At 32.1% G+C, this 20,328-nt stretch overlaps 1 protein-coding gene across 1 annotated transcript in view; it reads right to left on the reverse strand.

The window, feature by feature from the left end:
• Positions 1 to 20,328, reverse strand: part of LOC107455442 (Na(+)/citrate cotransporter) — a 68,579-nt gene that overhangs the window by 42,492 nt on the left and 5,759 nt on the right. The window contains exons 3-10 of the mRNA XM_043049711.3: positions 19,057 to 19,172; positions 17,649 to 17,806; positions 16,151 to 16,223; positions 12,178 to 12,309; positions 10,842 to 10,961; positions 7,959 to 8,039; positions 6,182 to 6,289; positions 2,576 to 2,753 (exon numbers count right to left, since the gene is read on the reverse strand). Of these exons, the coding sequence (XP_042905645.2) occupies positions 2,576 to 2,753; positions 6,182 to 6,289; positions 7,959 to 8,039; positions 10,842 to 10,961; positions 12,178 to 12,309; positions 16,151 to 16,223; positions 17,649 to 17,806; positions 19,057 to 19,172 (966 nt within the window). The remainder of the gene's footprint in view (positions 1 to 2,575; positions 2,754 to 6,181; positions 6,290 to 7,958; positions 8,040 to 10,841; positions 10,962 to 12,177; positions 12,310 to 16,150; positions 16,224 to 17,648; positions 17,807 to 19,056; positions 19,173 to 20,328) is intronic.

Raw genomic sequence — 20,328 nt, forward strand, 5'->3', positions numbered from 1 at the left:
GGCACCATAATGTTAGTTTTTACAGCGATCTTATTATTTTATTTCCCCTGACATACACAGACGATAAACAAAAAAGCATTAATAACAAGAAAAAGTCGTTAGGTTGCTTAGCAACCAGTCAGAGTTAGAATGTTACAATTACAAGAATTGCCAGCCGTGTTAAAACAGTTATTTAAACTAACTGCCCATTGTTGTTGCAACAGTGCTCACGGGTGGAAGGAGGGAATGTAAAATTTGAAATCAATTTAATTACCGAAAGTAGACAGAGACTTAAAAGTGTTGAAATGTGCACTATTATGTTATGAACGATAAATTAATTCTTACATATGCTATAATGACTGGTGACGTACCTTCATGGATGACGACTAGTGTTAGATGACTGTGAGACATTTTGTCTCTTGGTTCGTTTTTATGTCCTCTTAATGATGACCAAGGACTATTTCAATTAGAGTTTATTTATTATTAAATTCTTGATTATAGAATTATTTACAGAAAAGTTACAAATAGATACATGAGCTGTTGAGTATAATGTTTTTGGAGTGCAACTGCTCTCTTTCTTTTTGTTCATACTAAATCTATCATCGTTCAATTACAACTCTACTCTTCAGCGTTCAAAACGAATCTATTCCTAAAAAATCCTCTTTTCTCATAAGACAGTCCTTTGCTCCACCCCCAAGGTATGGGACGACACCTCCAATGTCCTTCACCCTCTGACCCTCAGGTCAAGGGGTCAATCCAATGCGTGGGAGAGGAATCAGGATCCTGACAATGACTTAAAAGTTTCAGTGGTGACTATAAATTAATTAATCAATACAAATGCTGGCGAGTGACGACCATATTTGGCAGTACTTTTGCTTTCGTTACTTGTATCGCCGGTACAAGTAAAAAGTACGTACTTTTACTTGTACTTCGTTACTTTTTAAATTTAGTACTTTTACTTGTACTTTCGTTACTTTTTTAGGGAAAAAGTACAAGTATTTGTAACGGAAATATCGAATGAAATCGTTACTTTTTTCTGAAACTCGGTAAGCTTTCTAAAAAAAAAGAAATTAAATTTAAAAATAAATACTTACATATTTTTTTTAATTTATAAAATTAATGTGCAATACATATGAATTCACAGCTAACTTCGTGTTTAAATACTTTCTGTTTCAACTTATAACTGCACATTCAATTATTTTTTACTAGCTCAAAGATCACAAAGCTATCTGAAACCCCGTGTTTGCTATGCTTATGTTTGTGCTTTTAAAACGCGTTTCTAAAGAGTAAAATAATTTTAAATCAATGGTAATTTAAATAAATAAAAATAATAAATTAAAATCAATAGATAAAATTTCTTTTTCGTGCAAATCCATAAAAAGTTTGATACTAAAATTATATTTGATTTTAAAATTATATTATATGATTATATTATAAAATTATATTACAATATTCTTCGAATTTAAAAATAAATTAATATCCATAACTTTCAAAAAATTTATTTAAATAAATAACAACAATTTTGCAAAAACATTAAAGAACATAAGAATATTGTTCAATAAAATTTTAGGTTACTTTGAATTTTCGATTTCCTAGAAATGTACTTTTAAGTCGTTACTTTTTTTGTTTAGTACTTGTACTTTTACTTGTACTTTTTACTCGTTGCTTTTTTTAAAAATACTTGTACTTTTACTCGTTACTTATTAAAAGTAACGTTGCCATACATGGTGACGACTCAGTTAGATGTGACTTGAATTGATCATTAAGGAAAGTAGAGATAGGAAAACTTAAATTCCACTTAATTATCCAATGAAGACAGACTTGAAATTAATAAAATATTAACTATGATAACTCGACACGTTTATGGATCACGACATATTCTATAATTACTGAAAGGATACTTTCATGATTGACGTCAGTCTAAAATGTTTTAAGACATTCATTGGTGATGACATAATCAGAAATGACTTCAAATGCTGAACTTTTTATAATAACATAGTTTTTAATGTTGTTATCCCTATGATGCGGAATTCTTATTAAGCATATTTTTCCTACTACCTACTTTTTTGTTGCTATTTTGTATTAATTTAGGTCAAAATTAAGTGAAAAATATTGTACATAGCATTTTAATAGTTTATGATTATGGAATGTAAAATGAAACACCCGTGACTTTTTCTGCGTTAAAGGTAGAATCTTCCAAACCTGGCGCACTTCCGAACAAAAATTTTTTAAATTTGCGCTTATTTGCAGTTATTTATATCGAATACATGTAGTTTTCATCATTGAAATTTCTTTAATCTGAAAAAAGTGATTTGGTTATAAATCTTCGAATATGAATGAAAAAAGAAGTTTCGAACTACTTTTTTCCCTTCTTCTTATTATTTTAGATTTTAGTACAAATATAATTCTAATAATCCAACAGCTTTTTTTAGCAACTCTTAGGCTGTTTTTTAAAATTAAAAAAGTACTAAAATATATTTTTGCTTGCAATTAGTGTGGTAGAAAAACAATTTATGAAAAGGAGAGACTGGTGTCTCATCTGCTTCATAGGGTTAAAGGTTATTAAAAGTGAACCTTGATAAATTACAAACGTTACCTTGGCGCCATCTGCCAGAGCGAATCCTCCTCCACTTAGCAAAAGTATACCCCATGGCAATTTTGTTTGAACTGTTTTCCATCCCAATATTGGACGACTGTTGAGATTTCTGATGTTGGAAGGAAGGAAAAACAGCAGAAATGCAACTGTTATGGCAGGCACTGAATCCCCTATCAGACTAAAAATACATATTTATCAATTCAGTTGAATGACTCACATTAAAGGTTTACACGGAATCTTGGGTGTTTTTCAATCACCACCCTCAATATATATCTTTAGAATCTTTGTAAAAAAGGAAGTCAAACGAATTTACACACAATGGTTTGTAGATATTTATTTAGATGTGGAAAAAAAAGAGGAGTTATCAAACCTCGATTTCTTTAATAATGTTTCTCCAGGTTTTGACGAAATCATTAATGCGGAAATCGAGATTAAAGATATTAGATCCAGTAAGATTACCGGAGGAAATAAAATATAATTATCATAAACACCTTTAAATTCTCTCTGACCATGAAACTATGGGGGAATAATTCTCACTCCAATTTTCTCAATTGTGATTCACTGCATTTCGATAGCGCCTTTGTTTTTTCTTCTTACTCAAATATTGATTTGTAACCAGTGTTGTGTAGATTTTGCCTTCATTTTTGACAAGGATTACATAGTTCGTTGGGATTATACAAGGATCATACATTATACAGAATTATACACTAATGGCGATTATTATAGAGTATTCCAGTTGTTAAACAGGGAGAGGTTTGTAATAAAATATTGTTTGCTGTCCAACCTAGCATGGGATAGTTTGGTTTATGACGACAATCGAGTTCAGAAATTGATGAAATGTATTCGCGTTTTATGCACGTATTATATCAACAATTGCTATAATAACCATTGTTGAACAGCCCACCCAATGTATGGGCTTACGACTACTAATGTTTAACTCCGTAGCCTTGTAATTTTGAACCCAAGCCAGAAGACAAGGGAACTATTGGATCGAGTATTGGGAGAAATTTGCCTTCGAGGAAGACTTTTTGATGGAGTTAACCCGCATTTGCGTTGCGTGGAGAGGAAAACCACGAGAATCTCCCACGGTTAGCCTGACGGCAAGGGGACTCTAACCCATGATCCGTCTACCACTGAAGACATTTCACGTCAGCACTGTGGTCGGTGCAAGCTGGATGCGGAATTCGTATCGACTGGGATTCGAAACCAGGTTCGCCACATTGGAAGGCGAACGCTCTATCCCCTGAGCCATCGCGGCTCTGGATCAAGTTTTGGGAGAAATTTGTCTTTATGGAGGGCTTTTTGATGAATTTAACCTGCATTTGAGTTACGTGAAGAGGAAAACCTCTCATGGTTAGCCTGACGTCAAGGGGACTCTAACCCATGATCCGTTTCCCACTGAGGATATTTTTACGTCACCACTGTGGTCAGTGCAAGACGGGTGAGGAATTCGTATTTCTCATCCATCGCTAGGATTCGAATCCGGTTCAGTTCATTGGAAAGCGAACGCTCTATCCCCTGAGCCACCTTTACTCCAATAATTGTTATTAATCCCTTCAGGATTTGCAGATGGAGAAAGATGCTCTTCCCCAGGCTCGAAAACTCCGAGTTCAGACGCACCCTATTGAAGTTACGTCCATGCTATCTTGATGGATTGCTACTGTCAGAGGAGCTCGTTTCATATATGAAATTGTAGGCCGTGAACGGAAAAATGTACTATTAGATATATGAGATTCCGGGCTGGAAAGGATTAATTCTTACGGAATCGGAAATAGTTTGACAGGCGAGCGCACTAACACATGTATCATTCTGTCATATGATTAAAGCAGTTTTGAAATCACATATAAAATTTTTTTGCAGAATAGTGGTTGAAGAATCGGACATCGATCCGAAGGGTTTCATCCTTGACACTATTGACACCCACTGAGAACATGCGATATACGTGTTCTCAAAATAAGTGAGATAAAAAATCCTGTGGTCAGTCGATGAGCAGAACCAGGTGTACAGGGATCTTTAGAAAATTCCCCTTCATATCCATGTCTAAATTGTGGAAGTCGTCTCACGAATGTATGGTAGTTGCCATCTATTCTGAGCTCAGACGCTTCGGAGCTTTTGTCAAACGAAAGACGTACCTTTCTGATTTAATTCGCAAGGCCCAATTTCTGGAAAGTTTAACTTATTCAAGTGTCATCAAAAACAATGCTCTTAAGTTTGCTTTTGAATTTACTTTATCAGAAACAATGAAAGCATAAATAAAATTTTATGCCCTTCAGAATCTATATGCTATTAATTGTTTCTTTGATCCCAAGACAAAATAAAATGTCGTACCTTGCAAATGAGTACGGAAACGTAGTTTTGAGAAAATTTTGTGATTTATTAATCCATCTATAAGTACATCGATACAACCAGCGATGTTATTCCTTTATTTTATGAGATTAGATTTAATTTATGATTTTAGGAAAAATATTGTATCGTTCTTTCTGTTGATTTGTCCCGATTGTTCTGTTGATTTGTAGTGAACTGATCGTAAAGAGACGGTTCTCAGTCGAAGCATATAACTGACAGCGGTCAGTCAGCAGGTCGAGAGTGCACGGTATCGGTCCTCGTTAAACTGTTTTACCGTAAAGTGTTCGACTTCACATGCAGGTCTTCGAGCCACCAAGGCCAGGGAGTCACCGGATGCAGAGGATCAAAATTGCGATGGCCCGCATTCGGATCATCCCCGTTGATGATTCTCAGATCGTCGCCAAAAGCCTATTACCCAGCTCTAGTGTGATGCAAATAAAGTACCTATATCTACTGTTGAATTATGTTGATCTGAACAATGTAGAACGAGAACTGAACAATGGGCTGTTGGCGACAGTCTAGGAAACATCCCTGAGGATGACCCGAAGACATGCCATCACAATTTTGTGAGACCACCTCCTCTATTTAGATATAGATCTGTAGGGGAAGGAAAAATTTTCCAGATTCCTGTACCTATGCGGTACTGTTCAGCACCTGACCAACAACTCCTAGAAAACAGTAGGCCTCAGCACGGGTTACCATAAATACCCTTTAGTACCCTGGACGTAATGACATATTTCGTATTTTCAACCACTGCGCAGCTTAGTACCCCGGACGTAATGACATCTTTCTTATTTTTCATCTACTGCGCAGTTAACTTCGTCACATCGGACTACTAAATTAATCCATGCTGAGGCCTTCCTACTTCTAGGAGGTGTTGACCTGACCCCAAGACTTCCAATTCCACAGATTTTACGAGAGCGTGTATTGCATGAGTCTTATAAGAGTCGGAGATCAAACTCCGGACTGGATTTATTCTCTAACCACTGGGCTACCAAGGCCTGTTGAGTTGTGTAAAAGTAAAAAACACTAATAATGATTTTGGTAGATGCAGATTCTGGTAAATTTTACAGGTTTTCTTACTTTTTCGTTTTGTTTAACCACACATAGATTTTAGCTCCGATTGATATTTATTACCATAAGTGCACATTAAGTTAAGTGTTTTTTTTTCATATTGAGTTTGTCATTGTGTATTTGCATCGGTCTCTTTTCCAAACCCCCTCCCCTTACAAAATAAAGAAAAAGAAAAAAAAAACTTACTTTCCGGAATAAAATAATCCTGACCAACCAGGGATGAATTTTGGATCACGAAATACCCATAAAATCACCAATATTAGAAATAAGACCATCACTTCAGCTTCGTGGTACCTGAAAGCAATGAATAATCAAATCAGTAATTTTTGATAATTGGAAATGAAGATATAAAGTAAAAATAGACTGAATTCGCTAAATAAAATATACTAATGGAATTTTAAGTCTGAGAGCTGAACAAATAAAAGTGGGTTAGAGTAATCGTCTAATGATACCGGGTTAGAGGACTTAAATAAAAGGGGATTGGAGTACTCTGCAAAATATAGTGGATTAGACAACCATTCAAATGATAGGTGGCCAGAATACAGTTGGAAAACTAATCGCTTAATTGTAGGTTCGAGTATTGATGAAATATATTATAGGTTCAGGTACAGATAAAAAAGAGCGAAGTTCGAATCAAAGGATAATAAGTTCATGTTGTCAAATGATAGTGGGTTGGAGTATGAAACCCACCATAATTTTTATTGGTACTCAAAGAAAGTGGGTTCGAGTATAATAAAATACTGATATCGAGTAATGATCAAATGATTAGCGAGTTCGGGAACTGAAGGAGTAGGTTCGAGTAATGAATTAAATAAAAAATATTTGAACTGCAAATTATACAAATTTTCATCTCTTGCTTATTTTTAAATCGCAATATAAAAGTTGACAAAGAACTAGTCGAGGGATATTGTTCAAACTCATGATTTGTTTTCATTTATATTTTCATTAAATAAAATGCTGAAAAAGTTTGTGTACCTTACAACTCAAAGATTTTCCCCTGCATTATTAACTAAAGTAATGAGCTTGAAAAGTATTTTTTGTCTGGAATTATATTTCAATAAACAAGTTTCATTATTATGTGCTTATTTTTTTTCTCCAATCATTTAAATAGTTACAGAGTTAAAGTACACAGAAAGATAAATTCACATTAAGAGCGTGAAGTTTTCTAATCATCAAGTATTGGTCCTCGTTAAACTGTGCTACCGTAAAGTGCTATACTTCGCGTGTAGGTCGTTGGGCTACCGAAGCGGGGGTGCCATCCCCTCCACAGAGGATCAAATTTGTGATGGCATGTCTTCGGATCATCCTCAGGGATGCTTCCCAGACCGTCGCCAATAGCCCATTGTGCAGCTCTAGTGCGACGTAAATGAACTACAACAACAACAAATCTAATCATCAAGCAAGTACAGTATAACCAGGGCATTGCGCTGTTAGTAAGGTGATGATTTAACTATTGTAGTCTGTAAATTGTGATTAAATTCTCTATCGTCGGGTCAGAGCGGTTAGAGGGTGTTCACTTTTCTAAAATTATAAAGTATGCTACGAAATATACCTGGTGTCCCAGAAATGTCTTAGGAAGCAAGAATTTTATTTTCACTCATTTTCACAATTAGTGACATAGTTCATCAACAGATGGCACTGATGAATGGAAAAACTTTAAAGCAATGTTCTTTGTTGTATGTCAGATCATTCAAAATCAAATTTTTTCACTGGAATCTGTAAGTTTTACACTTAAATTCCACGCTGTTCCTGCAAATTGCAGATATTTTAAAAACTTTGTTTCGCTTAGTTATCAGCACTGCCTGTACTATTCCACTAATTTCGAAACTGGGAATTAAATAACTGATTTGCTTAGCAAAACGCAGAAAACTAAATATTTTTTTTGATTGGTATTTTCAAATCTTGGGTCATTTGTTAGACATTCGATACAGCAGTTGTTATAATAATTAAGAATATTGCTCACTGTATGGATCCCAGCTCTGTATATCTCTTCGAAATAATTTCTTGTATAACTTCCTTTGAAGCTACTTTGTTGTCGGATTTTCTGGAGAAAGAAAAAACAGATTAAAAACTTTGAATTAGGATTAGGCTTATTTTCGTATGTATCAAACTTTTTGAAAAAAATAAAGAAAAGCCATTAAATGGTAAAATGTTGTTAGGTTTTATGGATGAAATATAATTGTTTCCGATCACAGATCATAAAACACAGTTCCTCGTAGGGCCTCATCATGTCAAGCATCATTGGTGGAATGATCACTTCGAAGAACAGTCTACGAAGGGACCAAAGGTACACTTTGTCGGTCAGCGTTTAACTCTTCAACCGTTAAGGTAAAGGTTAACGAGGGATCATTGAGCTACCAAAACGGGGTGGCTATCTACTCTCCCTTCTGCAGAGGATCAAAATTGTGGTGACTCGAAATGTTTTCCTGACCGTCGCCAATAGCTCACGGAGAAGATTTAGTGTAAAGAAAATTAAGTACTATTCTTATACGGAATGAAACATTTTATTACTACGTTTTTGAGAAAATTGTTTTCGAGTCAGTGTAGATGAAGTCTTGCATCCGTCGACCCTTTTCTGACAAGCTATAACATTTAAATATCTTCTGAAGTTCTTTGCCAATCATTTTTTTCACGCGGAATAAATCGCAGAGAGAAAATATGGTCATTTAAAATTTTAACCACTTTCCGACTAACTAGAATGCTCAAATTTCTATTGGAGCTGTCTATTTCATGGCAATGTGAATTGTAATCATTTCCTGATTCCTCCCTAGGTAGAAATTATTCCACTATCGTCTAATGCAGTGTTCCTCAACCCCCGGTCCGTGGACCGGTACCGGTTCGTGGATCTAATGGTACCGGGCAGCCCATTTCATTGAAACTGAATTTAAATTCCTAGGTTTATACCCCAAATTAAAAATATCTGTGTTCGATAAAAATTTTATTTATTTAAAAAAAGGCCCCCCGAAGGTAGTGACATAAATTGTTTAATGTTTTAAAACGATTACCCCCAGATGGAACCGTCTCATTGCAAAGAAACAAGCTCAGGGTTCTCATTGATTTACCGTTCTAGTAAGTTAAAATGTTAAATCACTTTATATTTATTTTTTGGCGCAACTGTATTTTATTTTAAAGGCATGTTTAAATAAAATTAAATTAAAATTAATAAGTCAAAATAATCTAAAATATAAACAATCAAAGCCCCCCCCCCCAGCGGGCAGTGGTAAAATTATCAAACGTTGACAGATCCGCGGTGATAAAAAGGTTGGGGAACACTGGTCTAATGGAATAATTTATAGTTAGTCGAAATTCTGACTATTTTGTTACTGACTAAAGTTCTTATGTTCCTACTGAAACTCTGTGCTTGAAGCCTATTCTGGTTAATTGTTGTTGTTGTTGTTGTTAATTTACGTCGCACTAGATCTGCACAATGGGCTATTGGCGACGGTCTGGGAAACATCCCGAAGGATGATCCGAAGACATGCCATCACAATTTTGATCCTCTGCGGAGGTGATGGCACCCCCGCTTCGGTAGCCCGACGACCTGCGCGCGAAGTCGAGCACTTTACGGTAGCACAGTTTAACGAGGACCAATACCGCACACCCTCGATCCCTACGCAGACTGATCCAAGTGGTCTCCCACCCGCACACTGACCGTAGCCAGTGATGCTTGACTTCGGTGATCTGCTGGGAACCGTGTCTTAACAATCAGTCCACTGCGGGACCTATTCTGGTTAAAATGGTTCTTAAATGGTACAAGCTAAATTCAGTTGATATTTGACTATTTTTTTCGGCACAAAACGTATACAAAACTTACAAACAAAACACAAAAGTATACAAAACTTAAAAGAAGGAAGTAATAAAATAAAAATTAAAAGAATTACGTTCTTCAAGTGAACTAAAAAGGAGATAATATTTTTTTTTCAGATCTGAAATGAAAAGTCCATCACTTTCGTAATAAACTTCAATCACCATCGAAACTTCATTTTTTTTAAAAATTGTACCCTTTGTTTTAAAGTTGTATTACGACAAAAATGAAGGCATTTTCTCTCTTTAAGTTTATTTAAGAAACGTACTTATTAAAAATGTCACATAAGTTTGTTATTCATATTTTTCCCAAACCCAATTCTGCATAGAGAAAGCAAAAGGAAGATCAGAAAATAAATAAGTTTTAAATCAATTTAAAACTTCAAATATATATTTATTTATATTTCAAAAAGTAGTTTTCTTTGAATTATTGCAAACTTAATATTCAAAAATGAACACAAAATGTTTAGTCCTAATAACACAATTCTTTAATAAGTTTGGGGTTTCCAAAATCACTTGCTTATTTTAAACTTTAAAACGTTTTTGAGAATGTATGATTTTGTTCTGAAACTATGACAGAATAAATTAGAAAATAATAACTTATAAAACTAATAAAGAATTTAGCAATAAAATTCTAAATGACAAGTTAAGAAAAATTTTTCGAATAAAATGATCTACATATAACATATATATTAAATTTTCCATTGCTATTACGATCTTACGATGTACTTTGTATGAGGAAATATCTTGAATTGTTTGTTTAATAAGTTTATTTCAAGAGCAGAAACCATTTTATATATCATCTTGCTAAATCGAGCAAATAAATGAAGAAAAAAATATGTGAATCAGTTTGTAAATATTTAGAAAAGTTTGTAAATCTATAATTTACGAATTTGTTTGCAAGCCTATAATCTTAACAGCTGCAATATGTTTAGGGTGATATAATTGTGACTTCATTACCAGAAAAATTAGATTAAAATTATTATATGCATCGAAGAATCGTAATATGAGTTATAATTAAATAAAAAAAAATTCTACTCACGAGCACTTTATGTATACCATCCACAAGTAGAACCATCCAATCAAAACGCACAATACCATTCCTGGTATGTTGTACATCATCCATGATGCAAATGTTACTTCCTTACTCTTGGGATGAAGCCTAGAGTTGAAAAATGCATGATACAAAATAATAAGCCATAACTATGGAAAAACACCTTCTAGGAGAGAGAAGGCCTCCGCGCAGATCACTGCAGTATTTTGAGTATAAACTGAGCAGTGTTTTTTTTAAAGGAAGTTGTCACAACCTTCGGGCTACTAAACTGCACAGTGGGGCTTATTAAGAAAGATGTCTCACCATTCCGACTTCTGATTGAAATAACGGATTACTTATTTATGGTAACTCGTGCGAAGGCCTTCTGACTTCTTGTAATTGTTGATCCTTAAGTAATAAAATAATGAGTTTGCATGTCTGTGTCTCTACAAAACAGTTTGTGAACTGAAACTGAAATTTGGTCAACGTGTTTAAGGAAAACTTGTAGCTTCCAATCCTAAGAATCATTCAAGAGGGACGGGGATCATTCACAAAGAACCAGTATGACGCATTGTTGCTACACAAACTGTAGCACCGTTTCCTTTTCATTATAAAAAATACGACATCAGTTGTACTTACTAGCATAAAGCTCTGTTTAATCAAAAACGAGATCTAAAGGGGATTTATTGCAAGTTTTTTAAAAATAAATTTTCTTTAATTCATTATGTCATGCAAGCATAAGTAAACTCAATGCAAATGTCATATGAGGACAACGGCCCAGAATTAGTTTTTCTTAAACTATCTGGTCCCGCAGTGGACTGATCGTTAAGACACGGTTCCCAGCAGATCACCGAAGTCAAACATCACTGGCTGACATCGATTGAAACAAGGGCAAATGGCTAAAGTGTAATGAACCGTAAGTGAAACGTTACAAGTGATATTTACCGACGCAGTTCTGGTACAAATGTATAGTACCTTTCAAAAAGTAATTGCAATCTTAATTTGGCAAAATTTTAGAAAAAAATTAGCTCTTATATTTCATTAGATGAACTATAAATGCTCTTTTAGAATTTTGAGCTGTTTTATTACTCACTTACAGAATTTTTTTTTTTGAAATTATGCCTTTTTTATAACCGTTAGCCGTTAATGTAATCCCTTAATGTAAACATGTTGCTCTATTTTAATAATTTTTATTAATTTCGAAAATATTTTATGAAATTCTATTTTATTTAAATAGAAAAAAAGAAAATCAGTTAAGGTTTCATTTTTTGACTGTACGCAGTGTAGGTGTCCCTAGAAATGAAAATTTAAATTTTGTCAACTACGTTAAAAAAGAGAATCTTACTCTTCTAAGAGTCCTTTGAACACTAGATTTGGACCTGTTCCAGTAAGAGTACCCGTTCCCCCAATATTGGCAGAGTAGCAGATACTGAGTAGAAGTACAATTTTAAGTGTACTGGATCGTTGCAAATTACCCCTAGAATAAAATCAATTTCTACTTTAGTTTCTATATGATATTTTACAATTAAATAAATCTATTATATTTTGGTAAGATTCTTTCTCAAGATATTCTATTATATAAACCCATTATATACAAGATATTCCATTATATAACCCATTATATGTTCATTATATAAATCCATTATATGAGGCGATACAAATGAGTGTTTTTATTTCTTAATAATGTAATTTTGGTAGATGTTTGATAATGAAAACAAAAAATACATTTCGCTCATTTGGTGAAACAATGACGCAACTGCAAAATCAAGTTACGTCATTGTTTCACCAAACGAGTGACATAAAAAATATTATTTTTCCTTTCAGAAACAACGACCAATGGCAAAAAAAAGGATAAATTCTGGATTAATTTTTTATTTATTTATTTATTTTATTCCTTCTTATCTTTTTTTAAACATCTCTTTCCATGTTTTAGCGGGAATAGAGTGTTTTATAAATCGCTCATTTGGTGAAACAATGACGTAATTTTATTTTGCAGTTGCTTCATTGTTTCACCAAACGAGCGACATAAAAAATATTATTTTTCCTTTCAGAAACAACGACCAATGGCAAAAAAAAAAGGATAAATTCTGGATTAATTTTTTATTTATTTATTTATTTTATTCCTTCTTATCTTTTTTTAAACATCTCTTTCCATGTTTTAGCGGGAATAGAGTGTTTTATAAATCGCTCATTTGGTGAAACAATGACGTAACTTTATTTTGCAGTTGCTTCATTGTTTCACCAAACGAGCGACATAAAAAATATTATTTTTCCTTTCAGAAACAACGACCAATGGCAAAAAAAAAGGATAAATTCTGGATTAATTTTTTATTTATTTATTTATTTTATTCCTTCTTATCTTTTTTTAAACATCTCTTTCCATGTTTTAGCGGGAATAGAGTGTTTTATAAATCGCTCATTTGGTGAAACAATGACGTAACTTTATTTTGCAGTTGCTTCATTGTTTCACCAAACGAGCGACATAAAAAATATTATTTTTCCTTTCAGAAACAACGACCAATGGCAAAAAAAAAAGGATAAATTCTGGATTAATTTTTTATTTATTTATTTATTTTATTCCTTCTTATCTTTTTTTAAACATCTCTTTCCATGTTTTAGCGGGAATAGAGTGTTTTATAAATGTGTTTTATAAATCGCTCATTTGGTGAAACAATGACGTAACTTTATTTTGCAGTTGCTTCATTGTTTCACCTAACGAGCGACATAAAAAATATTATTTTTCCTTTCAGAAACAACGACCAATGGCAAAAAAAAAGGATAAATTCTGGATTAATTTTTTATTTATTTATTTATTTTATTCCTTCTTATCTTTTTTTAAACATCTCTTTCCATGTTTTAGCGGGAATAGAGTGTTTTATAAATCGCTCATTTGGTGAAACAATGACGTAACTTTATTTTGCAGTTGCTTCATTGTTTCACCAAACGAGCGACATAAAAAATATTATTTTTCCTTTCAGAAACAACGACCAATGGCAAAAAAAAAGGATAAATTCTGGATTAATTTTTTATTTATTTATTTATTTTATTCCTTCTTATCTTTTTTTAAACATCTCTTTCCATGTTTTAGCGGGAATAGAGTGTTTTATAAATCGCTCATTTGGTGAAACAATGACGTAACTTTATTTTGCAGTTGCTTCATTGTTTCACCAAACGAGCGACATAAAAAATATTATTTTTCCTTTCAGAAACAACGACCAATGGCAAAAAAAAAGGATAAATTCTGGATTAATTTTTTATTTATTTATTTATTTTATTCCTTCTTATCTTTTTTTAAACATCTCTTTCCATGTTTTAGCGGGAATAGAGTGTTTTATAAATCGCTCATTTGGTGAAACAATGACGTAACTTTATTTTGCAGTTGCTTCATTGTTTCACCAAACGAGCGACATAAAAAATATTATTTTTCCTTTCAGAAACAACGACCAATGGCAAAAAAAAAGGATAAATTCTGGATTAATTTTTTATTTATTTATTTATTTTATTCCTTCTTATCTTTTTTTAAACATCTCTTTCCATGTTTTAGCGGGAATAGAGTGTTTTATAAATCGCTCATTTGGTGAAACAATGACGTAACTTTATTTTGCAGTTGCTTCATTGTTTCACCAAACGAGCGACATAAAAAATATTATTTTTCCTTTCAGAAACAACGACCAATGGCAAAAAAAAAGGATAAATTCTGGATTAATTTTTTATTTATTTATTTATTTTATTCCTTCTTATCTTTTTTTAAACATCTCTTTCCATGTTTTAGCGGGAATAGAGTGTTTTATAAATCGCTCATTTGGTGAAACAATGACGTAACTTTATTTTGCAGTTGCTTCATTGTTTCACCAAACGAGCGACATAAAAAATATTATTTTTCCTTTCAGAAACAACGACCAATGGCAAAAAAAAAAGGATAAATTCTGGATTAATTTTTTATTTATTTATTTATTTTATTCCTTCTTATCTTTTTTTAAACATCTCTTTCCATGTTTTAGCGGGAATAGAGTGTTTTATAAATCGCTCATTTGGTGAAACAATGACGTAACTTTATTTTGCAGTTGCTTCATTGTTTCACCAAACGAGCGACATAAAAAATATTATTTTTCCTTTCAGAAACAACGACCAATGGCAAAAAAAAGGATAAATTCTGGATTAATTTTTTATTTATTTATTTATTTTATTCCTTCTTATCTTTTTTTAAACATCTCTTTCCATGTTTTAGCGGGAATAGAGTGTTTTATAAATCGCTCATTTGGTGAAACAATGACGTAACTTTATTTTGCAGTTGCTTCATTGTTTCACCAAACGAGCGACATAAAAAATATTATTTTTCCTTTCAGAAACAACGACCAATGGCAAAAAAAAAAGGATAAATTCTGGATTAATTTTTTATTTATTTATTTATTTTATTCCTTCTTATCTTTTTTTAAACATCTCTTTCCATGTTTTAGCGGGAATAGAGTGTTTTATAAATCGCTCATTTGGTGAAACAATGACGTAACTTTATTTTGCAGTTGCTTCATTGTTTCACCAAACGAGCGACATAAAAAATATTATTTTTCCTTTCAGAAACAACGACCAATGGCAAAAAAAAGGATAAATTCTGGATTAATTTTTTATTTATTTATTTATTTTATTCCTTCTTATCTTTTTTTAAACATCTCTTTCCATGTTTTAGCGGGAATAGAGTGTTTTATAAATCGCTCATTTGGTGAAACAATGACGTAACTTTATTTTGCAGTTGCTTCATTGTTTCACCAAATGAGCGATTCACCACCCAATGGATTTTTCGCGTCTTATTACATTTTAATCTGTTTTGTTTTGATATTTGTTTGATATAGATGATGTCCCATGCTTATCGGGGTGAACTTTAAAAGGGAGAGGTAGGAGAAATCACAAAGATTCTGAAATGCGTAGCAACCCATGGTCGGAAACGTCATGGAAAAGTAGTATGACAGGTACGAGAAACAAAGAGACACAAGACTCAAATAATCTGAAATATTTATGGTAAAAGATATTACGATTATCAAAGATAGTTGATACGTGAAAATGTCACAAATACCCGTTCACAGGGTGGGCCACATTTCCACATCACACACAACATACATGGAGAGAAACATCCATGCCCAGAGCGGGATTCGAACCCGCAGCCATTGGCTTCGCCATCAGGCACGCTAACCGCTCGACCACCTGGACGGCAATTCATGAAAATAGAAGTGGGAGATAGATTCTTTTTTTCTTAAAACATTGATTTTAGTATTTGTTAAGTGTATATAAATACAAACAAGAAAAAATAGAAAAGTTTTACTTACTCTGCCCCTGATGTTTCTTCCTCATTAAGGGGATCCACCTGTTTACTCTCTGTTAAAGATGAATCAGATATATCTATGTGGAACAATGTAAGAGATTAGTGAAAGAGAGACATTTGAAAAATTTATGCAAAACCAGCTTCTGAATGTAAAAAAGCACAAAAGCTGCTTCATGGTATTGCAATTTTCATAAACATGAGTGTAGATTGTGAATATTGCACCATATCATGTAAGTTTAGTTGAATATATAACACAATTTATATCTTGAAATGTGAGGGAATGCCATTCTCCAAGAAAAACATGTTTGGTTTTATTTAATTGGGTGGATGGTTGAAAGGAAACTGAACACAGAAAACTAGATAAAAAGCGTCTTCAAGTAAGTGCAGAACCTCTTATCCGGAAATCAGAAAACCGGAAAACCAGATAACCGGAATGAAAGTCGGAACCGGAAATTAATTTTCTTCCATTAAAAAAAATTTTTCTTTTTTTTTGCAAGATTTTGAGCCCATTTTGTTATTTAGTTTCGTTTTATAAACATTAAAAAAACGGCATTTTGTAGCGATTCAGAAAACCGGAAAAATCAGTTTCCGGAATCGCGAAGGTCCCGATCGTTCCGGATAATCAGTTCTCTACTGTAATTAAACTGTACAACCAAAATAAGGAATTTATTAAGCATTTTGAGTTAAATCTTTATCCAACTTGCATTTTAAACAAAATAAATACTTTTTCTATTTAATTTTTGATGAAGAATAATACATACTTTGATCACATTTAAACTGTAGGTTGTATAGATTTAATAATAGATTGTATAGATTTAATAATATGTATTTTGTTCGATTTTTTATAATGTAAACTAACTAACTAACTCCCCGGCATTATAGTCCATGCTGGACTATAATGCCGGGGAGTATCCAGCATGGATCCAGCATAGTCCATCCATGCCTCACTAACAATTTTCCTCCAAAGTCACCTGTCTCTAGCTCTTTGTTTCCAGTTTCGGACTTTCAGAGTCTTAAGGTCTTTTTCCACCTCGTCAAACCGTCTTTTGATCGGCCTTCCTCTTTACCTTTGGCCCTGGCACTGCCCCTAGATTATCTTTAGTGACTCGGTATCCCTCCATTCTCTCAAGGTGTCTTAGCCATCGAATTCTCTTTGCTTTTACATAATTTATTATATCCTTTTTTTTTAATAGTCTTGCAAACTTTGATCATATTTAAACCGTAGGTTGTATAAATTTAATAATAGATTGTATAGGTTTAATAATAAGTATTTTGTTTGATTTTTTTTATAATGTAACTGCATTTTATTACAATTTTATCACAATTTTGATAAAATGTAGTTAAATTATAGAAAATGAAACAGTTTCATTTGTGGTTTTAACTGCTTGGTCTGTAGTTTTCGTTGTTATTATATAACAATAAAAGTTAAATAGCATTTAAAAGGGCTTTTTTGCTTCTAACGAAGGATCAGTATGACTGCAAACTAATGAAATGTTACTCACTAATGGACCTCCTTTCCTCCAGAGGAATGTTTTGATCCACTGGATTGGTGATTTTTGAGAGAACAGCTTCGACAATGGGGACCATCATTGCCGCTGTTGCTGTGTTGCTCACCCACATTGATAGAAACATCGTCGTCAGCATAAATCCCAGCATCAGCCTGCGTAAAAGAAGAGAGGAATACAATTCTGCTTGTAAATATGTTGGATACTTCTACATAGACTTCTTCAGAAAATATGTATTAAATTAACTGCAAAAACACATACTTAACACCTTTCTGTAAAATTAATAGTTAAGAAAATAAAAATGGGATGAAGAAGTTTTAAAATTAAAATGCTTATTATATTAATGTATATAACAGTTTTAGTTACACAGTTGAGGTTGTCCTAAATTAGACGGATGATTTTCAAAACTTTATAAATGGAAAATACTTAAAATTAAAAAGTCAATTTACAATTAGAATGGTGTGCAGTTTCTTAACTGTTTCTGTTTTCAATGTAAACGACGGGTGTCCTACAAATGGCTGATAGATTTTGAAAATCAATAAAAAAATATATAAGCCTTGCAGCATTTTGCTTGAGAAACTAGCCTTTTTTCTTCCTACAAATTACACATTTAGTTAAACTTCCTACCAATAGATGGAGCTACAGAATAGGCATTACCAGAATGTGGTCTGTACACAGTTGTGGTCACGTTTGGGATACTACAAAAAGATGAACATGCGAACTATCTAACGATGATGAAACGGGTAAACCGTCATACAAATCCATGACGTAGGTTTTCTGACTGATTGCAGACAATATCGACTGGGGGTGTCAGGAATTAATTTTCTCTTCTATTTGCAACGATAAACGTTCAACTTCAGTTCACAATTCTTTGAAATAAAACAGTAACACTAAGAAGAAAAATTGATGCTCTGAAGCATGAATTTGTTTTTAAAAACTTTAACCGTTTTCGTGTTGCAAATAAGAGACTCCTGTCTTGTTTAGGATATCTGCATTAAAAATAATTCTTTGCAACATATTTTATTTTTAAAAAAAAGTTTTGGGGAATAAATGCTGAAGTAATTTTTTTTTAAAAAATTGGTCACGAATAAAGCTTAGAAAAAATGTAATTTTAAATTTACAATATTTGTATATGTATAATGGACATATTTAATTACGTGCAATTAAACAAGGTTATAATTAGCACTTTCCAGAATTTTATGATACTTTCCATCATTAGAAATTTTTTTATTTGTATAACTGGCACAAATATTATTTTTTTAGTATAAAAACTTATTGTCAAACAGGCTACACCGAAAGAAATGTATTTTTCTACGTATTAGAAGATTGAAATATTTCCAAATTTTTCTAAATAAAGTTAACAATATAAGAAGGAAAACACGTTAAAAGTTTTATTTTCACTTACCATTTAATTTCAGTTCCAATGAGTAGTAGAGTTTTTAAAGCAATCCTTTCGTGTAATCTGCATTCTTCTACGGCAATAGCCATAATTAAGCCACCGATAAACATCATGTGAGATTCCTTTTTTAAAACAAAAGCAAAGAAAATGTTTAATCATTAAAACAAAATCAACATTGAATTGAATGTTTAATCATTCAAACAGTTTTTTTAATGTTACGTAACAGCATAATGTTATGTAACAGAATGTAATGTTATGTTTTGTAATGCAACAGCATTAAGTAGAAAAGAATGTTTAATCTTTCAAACAAAATAAGCATTAAATGAACTAGCATGTTTCATTTAATTTTTAATGAAATCATAATTAAATATCTGATTTTTCCAAAACAAACTAAGCATTTAAAGGAACGTTATGTTTAATTTTTCAATCAAAATCAACCAAAAATTAAGTAATTTGTTTGATTTTTAAACATAAGCAGGCATACATAGCTTAAAATATTAAAATATTTTCACGTTTAATGTATACATAACAGAGCACGTGTTATTAGTTTTATTATTCTTGTTTTGCATTCATATGTCAATATTTTACTGCTCACATATTATTAATTTATATATTATTTATAATTTACCTATGAATTGATAATAATAATTTACCTATTTTCAAAAACCGTAGTCTACCAAATTAGTTTATAGTTTATGTATAGCACAAAATTGTGCTATACAAAAATTTATAACTGGCAATATATTTTTTAAAAAAAAGGAATATTTGAAATAGAAAATTAGAACAACCTTTTACTAAAAATAAATTTTTATTTGTTTATTATTATATTTAATGCATATTAAGACTTTTATTTAGGTGGAAACAGCAGTTAAAGTTGTTAAAAATTCGGAAGTTATTTCTAAAATATTCCAATAAAAATATGATGGTATTTTTTAAATTTTTTTAAGTTTTACGGAAAAGCAGTTTTTAAGCTGCCAAGTACACCAAGTACGCCAAGTACTTCCAGAATTTCAGCTATAGGTTTATGTAGCTGCCAACATGGATAGGAAAAAATGTAGTAGTTTTCACGAAATATAAATTTTATGATAACTGTGCCATTAATATACTAAATATTTTTACAAATAGGTAATTTTAGGAATTTTTATTCTAATCAAAAGACAAATATTTTATTTCAAACAATATAACAATATATTTCTATTATAAATGGTCTGCAATATTTTCCATTTACGATTGATATTAAATTTACTTTAATTTTAAATGTTTTTATTATGTTAACTC

The sequence above is a fragment of the Parasteatoda tepidariorum genome, chromosome 2, assembly GCF_982258835.1.
Source record: "Parasteatoda tepidariorum strain Cologne lab strain chromosome 2, Ptep-v5.0, whole genome shotgun sequence".
NCBI lineage: Eukaryota > Metazoa > Arthropoda > Arachnida > Araneae > Theridiidae > Parasteatoda > Parasteatoda tepidariorum.